General features: G+C 40.6%; 1 protein-coding gene across 1 annotated transcript; it reads left to right on the top strand.

The window, feature by feature from the left end:
* The first annotated feature begins 4497 nt into the window (after positions 1-4497).
* Positions 4498-7123, top strand: adma (adrenomedullin a). The gene is made up of 4 exons (XM_066648102.1): positions 4498-4598; positions 5099-5211; positions 5330-5449; positions 5847-7123. Exons 2-4 carry the CDS (start codon positions 5111-5113, stop codon positions 6142-6144), a joined length of 519 nt encoding a protein of 172 aa, XP_066504199.1. The 5' UTR covers positions 4498-4598; positions 5099-5110; the 3' UTR covers positions 6145-7123.
* Positions 7124-9121: the final 1998 nt, after the last annotated feature.

The raw sequence follows: 9121 nt of genomic DNA, 5'->3' as shown, positions 1-9121 counted from the left end.
ACCAATCCACCTACCAATGTGTGTTTTTGGACTGTGGGAGGAAACCGGAGCACCCGGAGGAAACCCACACGGACACGGGGAGAACACACCAACTCCTCACAGAGAGTCACCTGGAGCGGGAATCGAACCCACAACCTCCAGGTCCCTGGAGCTGTATGACTGTGACACTACCTGCTGACAGCAATGATATGTAATAATAATGTATTGATAAACAGAGAATGGTTTTACAGGTTTAATCAATTACCAGAGTAAGACTTTAATAAGACACCTGTAGATAATGGAAGAATTTGGATGAGGGACTAAAACTTTGCTCATTCTCTAAATCCAGATACATAAGAAGAGCAGTGTAGATTGTAAAGCGTCCTTGGGTATCTAGAAAGGCGCTATATAAGTGTAACGATAACAAGAGGTGTAAGATGTGTTTTAAATCAGCAATGCCATTTTTACCACTAACATTTAGCAAACAATTTGCATGAAATTGATTCTAGTTTATTTTACATTTGTTCAACAAAGTCCAAGTCATGTAAGATAAAGAATCAGATTGCTTTACAGACACAGAATGAGGTAGTTTATACTCCATAAAGTGGGTCCCCCACATAAGTGTAGCCATGTTTAAAACAGGTTTCGTGCAGAATCACTTGGTCTCTGAATCATGTCTGTTTCATAGCACACAATCTTAGGAGAAAAAGACTGCTTCTTAAAGCATGTCTGTGTACTTCCTCAAATTTCAATGATTTCAAATCATAATCTACTCAAACCTGTTAGTGAGTTACAGAATCTAGTTTGTACAATATGCTCCTTAAGTAATAGGAGCAATCAGTTATACTCCAGTCATTCTCTTTCACATTGAAACAACCGTTAAAGCTATGGGTCTTGGTGTCTCTGTATTTTTAAAACCATTCTATGGACCATAATCTGGTTCATTAAGGCATTGCAAGCAATTTGAGTCTTAATCTCATATGAATTGAACTTTCCGGGAAAAAATATAAATGGTGAATATTTTTTTACTACTTGTGATGGTAAAAATGACTTATTTCTCCTTTAGACCACTTTATTTCATAATCCTTTACCAAGGCTTTTATTAGCAAAAGGGGAAGCGTACAACACTGTACAGGGCTCTGGCCTCTCAGTTCCAAACATGTTTTAAGCTTTCTTTATAAGTCTTTCTTTTAAGTCTCCTTTATATATGCAGACCAGGTTGGCAGGCAAAATGTCTAATATAGCCTTATTTTCTGTCTTCTCATTTTCTGATGGAACTGTAAGAATATAACATTCACAAATGTTAATAACCACACAGTATTGGTTCCTAAATGTAGTATATAAAATAAAGTTGTTGTTTGTTTTCTGTGAAATTTGAAGAACAAAATGAGCATTTTTTATTGACATGGCTATTATAGCTAATATGAAATATTAACACAGACACCAGTTAGCATTGAATGTAAATCAACATATTGCTTTGAGATATTAAGAAAGCTCAAATAGATTGATTATGTGTTTTCTGACAAAATGTAATCAATTTCAGGCTTCACAATGGCTGTTTTTAGCCTTGTGAACTTTTGCCTATTTTAGATAACTGTGTCACGCTAAAAGCTCAGCATGGGGCTAGCAAAATGCTGTGTAATGGGCTAGCACAATGTCTGTGTAAATCTAAACAACAACTCATTTTGGACACCAAACATGTATTGGCTGACTGATTTTTGCCCATTATGCTCTAAACGCAGACACACAGACACTTTAATTATTATGCATATGTATGTATGTACTGGTATGCATTTATACATGTGTATGCATATTTGTATTTATAACAGCACTATTTGCACTGGGTTTTTCCCTACATGTATATAGTACTTCTATACTTTTGTTAATAATAGCTCTATATTTGGTAGCATTTATAAGTTATTGATCATTTATAATCGTAAATTAAATACATGTCTAAGGAACATTTGTACCTGTTACAAATTCCATCCATTATCTGTAAGCGCAGGAATACACCCTGGAGGGGGTGACAGTCCTTCACAGGGCAACACACACACACACACACATTCACTCACACACTCATACCTACGGACACTTTTTAGAGTCACCAATCCACCTACCAACGTGTGTTTTTGGACTGTGGGAGCAAACCAGAGCACCCGGAGGAAACCCATGCGGACACAGGGAGAACACACCAACTCCTCACAGACAGTCACCCGGAGCAGGAATCGAACCCACAACCTCCAGGTCTCTGGAGCTGTGTTACTGCGACACTACCTGCTGCACCACCGTGCCGCCCACTGTTACAAATTATATGTGACAAATAAAGAATCTTGAATCTTATTGGGTGAAAAGGGGAAAATTGTGCAAATCCCTCACCAAATTATGATTCAGTACTCAAAATTGCAGCAAATGCTAGGTTTACTCCAAACTCATCAGATCTTCATTGACCAAGATGAAAGACATTGAGCAATCTATGCACAACCCCTTACATTACCTCACATTAAAGGACTTGTGTGCATTTTTTTCTAAGTCAGACATATTCTGCTAGTTGTCTGAGACTCAATGTGGGCGTAAACAATTTGAATCAAAAGCATGTTTTGGAATCTTCAGTGGTAAATGAAGAAGGAGATAATGCAGCCTCTATGAAGTGCCCTGTCGTGTGACAAGTTCAATCTTCTCCTCCCTTATTTGTCACCAACAATCATCAAAATCTGTATCTGCTGTAACAGGAATATTTGCAATGGATCATGATGACTGGCACAAGATGCATCCATGGACTCAATTTTTAAGGTTTCCACAGAAACAAACACCATCATAGGAAATAGTGGAGTAAACACACCGTTAATGCAGGGGGTCTTACCTGAACATCTGCATTCCTTGAACATGACAAATAATTTTTCATACTCATTGGCATAACAGAGGCAGCAAACAATAACTAAATATGGACTGAGTCACAAGTAAGCCTGATGGTGCCGTTTGCCTGTTGCGCAATAAGTCCTTAAAAGGATAAAGTACTGAAGTGCATAGCAGCAATTATCATTACCAGTCAACACCCCCTGACTCTAGTGTCACGTTCTTTAATGAAGAGCTGTGTTGGTCTGTCACTAAATAGATTAAACAACTGCAGGAAATTCCAATGCTTCTTAAATGAATGATGCACACAGGGTCGGTGGCTGACTGATCAGATCTGAAAGTCAGACATTATCTATTAGCATTCCACAGGATTAATGTCTCAGTTAAACTAGAGTGAGCACTTAAATCACAGCTCTGTCATGTCTACTTAGGTTTAACGCTTAGGTTCTGTTATTACCATGTGTTTAAGATACACTCCATAGTCAGTGTGATAAATTCCCACATGTGAAGGTCAGCAGCGTCTGCGCAAAACAACAAGAAAAGAAATGAAATGCATAGCTGAAGCATAATTTCACCAGGCACAAGTCACAGTTCTGCAAAACAAGAGTGATAGGACCAAGTAATGCTAATGGCATTTTGCCTTTAAAATATTCACCCCTTGGGGGCTTGTAATCGACATCTGCTTGATGACCCTCTCTGACATTGTCGTACTCCACATGTCTCTCGTTTTATTTTTCTTTGAATGCAATGAAGGTTTCTTTCTAGTAATGAAGCAAGTTCCCCATTTCACCGTGAAAAATACAGGATACTTTTAACAGCAGCTTTGCCCTCTGTGGTTTCCAGTTTAATAGGGCTGTGATTGGGCATTTTATCCGAGATAATACCGTGTCCCTGAAGGAGAGCAGAGAAAAGCCTGACTCCTTCCTCTGAATATGCCCATTAGTCTTGAAAAGATTCCAGGATACAAGATACTGACAGTAAATGTGATGAAGTTCTTTTCAATGTTACATCAGATGACAATCCCCTTGCTCTCGGAAATGGAAGATACAGAACAAAGGGGGAAAAACAGAACACAGATTTGAAGATTCTGTAAGAGTACAAAAATGACCCATAATTCTTCCCTGTAGGCTGTTTGGTAATATGTATAATTAACTCAAAGGGTATGTTCTAAGTATACTCCCAAAATAGTTTGAGGATGTGTTGTTTTTTGGGGGGTCAATTTTAATCGTTTCAAAATTAAATACAGACCTCTTGCTGTGTCCTTGTTTCGGATGGAGCTTGCATTCATTCACTTGTTTTACCCACCCAAATACTTTAGACATGAGCAATGTTACCAGCCTCTCTGAGGACTAGGATTGTTTCAGTTTTTTAGTCTTTTTAAGTGTGAATTCTGATTTTGTAGAATCTGGCTTTTGTCATTATACAGATGACTTCTTTTTCATTTCAAAAATATTTGGGAATGGTCTCAATCTGCATTTGTTTAACACAAGGAGGGGTAAAGAAAAATAGTGCTAAACGATCACACTGATTGGTGCAGCCAGAGAGTGGAAATACTGGCTGGGTTGTTGGGGGGGGAGCGGTGGACTGGGGATGAGAATTTTTCTGGAAGCCCCTCCCACCTGCAGTATAAATACTTCAAGCTTGCTGTGGAGTGTCAGACTATAAGCCGAGTGTCACAGCTGCATTTCAGCTCCAAACAGCGAGGCGCGGAGCCACTGGATTACTGCCTCTGCACAAACTCCTGAGTCAACTCCAAAGCTTCACAGGTACGGACACGGCTCTCTGCTCTGGCTGTTGCTTTCTACCCTCCGGCTGGCTTTACCCACGCTGATCGTGGCTGAAGTGTGCTTTTTAAAAACAGGGTTGTTTAGAGTGAGTCAAGTTTATGGTCAGATGATTTTAGATGAATTAGCTAAACTTGATTCATCACTTAGTCCAGCGTTGGTTCTTGAATTTAATCTCTATGGACCAGACCTTAAAACAGGTGTAATCAGTGCAGGCTCTGTGACAAACTGTAGACAGATTATAACTAACCCGAGCTTCGGTCGTCCTGCGTAGCCTTTGTCCTTTCTTTCCACCCGCCAGGGGGGTGAAGCGTGGTTGTAAGTTTACTTATTTGTACATAGCTTGACCCCAGCCTGCCATTTCAAATAACTGTTTGATAAGGGTAGATAGAGTGGCTTTGGACCTTAGTCATAGAATGAGACACAAGCAGGTAGACGAAAGCTTGACGAAGACTCAATATTTTGTGTTTGTTTCTCCACAGATATCAGACAACATGAACTTGATCCTTCTGTCCCTCTTCTGCTGCTGCCTGCTGGTCACTCTCACACCCGGTGTGGACAGTGCAAAACTCAACCTCAGCCAAATTTTGAAAAGGTGAGTTGAGTCAATTGGCTTTTGTTATAAATGGCCTTAAATTACAAAGAGTGGTCCATTAATGCATTTCTTTTCATTATTATTTCTAATGAATTCAATTTTTCTTCTTGCTTAACAGTGCCTGGCTACAGAGAGCAAAAAGGGATCTGAATAGCCTTGAGTCTGCTCTGAGGGAAGCAGAGACCAGGCAGTTTGTTCGACCTGAAGATGTCAAAGACTCCCTGCTTTCACATTCCAGGTAAGAGAATTCATGAATTATTTTCTGTCAGACAAGGAGCATTAGGGTAAGCCAGGTGTGAGATTTAGCCAGTTGATGACATTTATAAATCCTAGCAAGATTTGTAGTGAAATGAATCAAACTTGTCAGACAAGAAGCAGGAGGAGTGACTCCTCCATCGCCTTTAAGGTTGTTGTTCAGGTATTAATCATAAGGCTTATTATTCAGCAAGAACTCGCTTAAAGGCATGACTTATATGTAAGGTATGCAAGGTGAGAGGATTGGAAGTCAAGACCCTCTAACAGGTAGTTAGAGTTCAAGGGTCTAACGTAAAGAAGGGCTATGATTTGCAAGCTGATTGTAGTGAAGGAATGCAATGTGGGACTAACAAACCGCATTTGCCTGTCTCCCCCTTCAGTGCTGGCCATGTAAGTGAGAGGACAAAGCGTTCCAAGCTCTCCATCAACCAGTCGAGGAGGCCCGGCTGTGCCTTGAGCACCTGCACTGTGCACGACCTGACGCACCGTCTGCAGCAGCTCAACAACAGGCTGAAGTCCGCCAGCGCCCCCATTGATAAGATCAGCCCGCTGGGCTATGGGCGGCGGCGCAGGTCCGTCCCGGAGAGGAGGATGACTCTGGAGCGAGAGGAGGAGGGGGGTCGGCTGCGGCCCGTTTGGAGGCTGCAGAAGCTGGAGGCTCTGCTCAGACGGACATGAGCTGGATGGGATGGAGGGGGAAGGAGCGCCCCCACCAGGCTCAGCAGCCAACTCCCAAATTCTACACATGCCTAAGACTACTGCCAAAAGTTGCTCTGGCGCACTCTTTTCCCCGAGTCGAGGGGCTGGGGGAAAAAGTCGAGCCTTGCTGGTGGAGGCATGGCCAAAGCTCAAGTGCAAAAACAACAGCTGTTCCATTAAGCACTGTGAAAGAGAGAGAGAGGAAGACAAGGAAAGAGAGATGGATGCAGTGGTCAAGCACTGGAGCCATGGCATAGCACTGAGTATGAGTGTAATCATCACGGCACTGACCTCTATCACCATGGACTTACCACAGCCACCTATGGAACAGAATTTTCTGTGCCTTCTCACTGCTCCTCAAATGGACTTTGTTGGTGGGATTATGGGTCTCGTACGCTCTCTCAGAAAAACAACAACGACAACAAAAAAACACCTCTGGACTTAAAGTCATCTGATTCATCTGGGAAAGGTGCATATCAATGATTTTGGCGAGATGGACTTTAAGAATAAGGCAACGAAGCTGTCTCAAACCACCTTTTCGGACACTGTACGGGGGGCGGGGGATGAATGCCTTAGATTATAGGAAAGAAAGCCTTTGCCAGTCCATAAGGATTGTACTCTACTTGAATATTATTATGTTATTATTTTGTTTGTTTGTTTGTTTTTGTATAGAGATACGTGCAATCTATATGTAATGTTTTTTTAAATGCCAGTATATGTATATATATGCCAAAAATTCTCTAGATATTGTTATTTAAGTGTTATATATTACTTTCTATTACTTAAAGAGAGCTATTTTTGTACAGAAGTTAAAAAATAAGGGCATTGTACCTATGTTGTCTTGATATTCCATTTTGTGTGTTAAATGTTATATTGTTTCAAGGTGTGGTCAAAGAACGATATGTGTGTGTGTGTGTGAGAGAGAGAGAGAGAGTGTGTGTGTGTGTTTAATATATTTGTAAATGCAATTTATTTTGAGTAACATTGTCATCCAATAAACTGCATAAATCTAAGCTGATGTTGTCTGGGCCTCATCTGTTCTGGTCTGCAGGAGGCAAGGGTCATATTGTGTGCTCTTCACCTGACTGCCTTTGGTGGCGAGAGCTGCCATATACACTTTCTCTTGACTGACTTAGGGTGTATACATATTATGAGGCTGATGGCTTGATATGACTGTGTTACGATCGGATTCTTTTAAAATTTAACCAGATTTAACTACCATTAAAGCACAGTGCTGGAGCAGAAACATATACAAGGCCTTATGACTATGAGGAGAATGTACATCTTGATGCTGAACACATGCAGCCAGGGGTGTGACAGACTTTGGACCATCAAAAAAATTAGATTAAACACCAAGGTAGAAAAATCTGAATTCACTCATGTAATATAAACACAGATTTAGACCTCTCTACTTATGTACATAGGATGTAGATTGGCAGAGCAGGAACATTATGGACAGACCATAACTCAAGCCTGGAGCATAAAACAAGGCCTAGAATGAGACCAAAATTGTATGAATGAGAGGCAGTGTGTCCACAAGGATGATGCTCTCCTACAGAGACATAGAGACGGACTCTACAGCATTCCTGGCGTATGTAGGGCAAAAGCCACCATACGCCATAGGACCTTCCTATTAAACACATCATTACCATTCCTATCTTAATGAGAAGGAACTCCAGCTATGCGCATTTACTATGGCCCCCATGCTGTTTAATGCAGAAGCCCAAGACTATTCACTGCCTTATGCAGCGCAAGAATAAACACAATTATGGAAAAAGAGATTATGTCTGTATTTAGAGCAGATATAAATCTAGAAGCTCGGTTGTTGTTGTTTTGTATTAAGTTAGGCTCTTCGAAAAGTTGTTGATACTGTGTAACTTAAGCTTTTTCTTTGCTTCTGGGTCCATTATTACAGTCATTTTAATACTGTGACTTTTCCTAGGGTGCTTACAGCCAATATAATATGCCATTTCCATCAGTCTGGCCACATAACTTGACCCGATACCAACCTTCTCAGTCACGTCTCATGTGTTTTCCCTATTCAAACTTGCATATGATTGGAATGATTTGTAAAATATACCCATAAAATCCGAAGGAGCTATTATGGTGCAATCCTTCGCCCAAGGTTTGGCCATTAAAAAGTCAAGCCCGGGAAACAATTTAACTTCTCTATAAAGTTTCCTCATCCACAGGCAATTTGAAAAGTAAATACACACTTCTGGCCAAGAAGTGTTAATAGCGGTCTGTGCTGAGGCTTTCCCTGTCTGATAAAATAATAAATAAACAAATAAATAAACAAAAAACAATAAATAAAAGCCATAAGGCACAAATTGTCACTGTTCAATCAAAACAATGTATCTCCATTTTTAGTTTACTACATCATTTGAAAACAGCAGCTGTCCTTCACATTGTGTACATATTCCATGATGAATGAACCAATAGAGATGCTCTAAAAGAAGCTCTTTTTACATTTATATCCATTAAAATTGAAGAAGGTTTTTTCTTTCTCCTGTAAAGCTAGATAAAAACATACATGTTTTTGAATGGATGAGCTTTGATATATGAATGTATTTGTCCTATTTGGGTCGGCGTGGGTTTCCTCCCACAGTCCAAAAACACACGTTGGTAGGTGGATTGGCGACTCAAAATTGTCCGTAGGTGTGAGTGAATGTGTGTGTGTGTGTCTGTGTTGCCCTGTGAAGGACTGGCGCCCCCTCCAGGGTGTATTCCCGCCTTGCGCCCGATGATTCCAGGTAGGCTCTGGACCCACCGTGACCCTGAACCTGATAAGCGCTTACAGATAATGAATGAATGTCCTATTTTTAAAAATGCATTTCACTTTAAGATTGAAGGAACATGTGAAATGATGTATAGACATTAGGAGAAAGGCCATTGAACTTCCTCTATGACTCTTGCAAAGTGTCCACTAATGACCCCCTGGTGGTCACAGACACCC

Source organism: Hoplias malabaricus, chromosome 16, assembly GCF_029633855.1.
Source record: "Hoplias malabaricus isolate fHopMal1 chromosome 16, fHopMal1.hap1, whole genome shotgun sequence".
Lineage (NCBI taxonomy): Eukaryota > Metazoa > Chordata > Actinopteri > Characiformes > Erythrinidae > Hoplias > Hoplias malabaricus.
Note: the sequence above shows the minus strand (reverse complement) of the source record. Positions and strands in the feature narration are given on the sequence as shown.

Coding starts and splice junctions, on each gene's coding strand:
- adma (XM_066648102.1), top strand. CDS start 5,111: ATGAACTTGATCCTTCTGTCCCTCTTCTGCTGCTGCCTGCTGGTCACT. Junction 5,212..5,329: donor CTCAGCCAAATTTTGAAAAG/GTGAGTTGAGTC, acceptor CTTGCTTAACAG/TGCCTGGCTACAGAGAGCAA. Junction 5,450..5,846: donor TCCCTGCTTTCACATTCCAG/GTAAGAGAATTC, acceptor CTCCCCCTTCAG/TGCTGGCCATGTAAGTGAGA.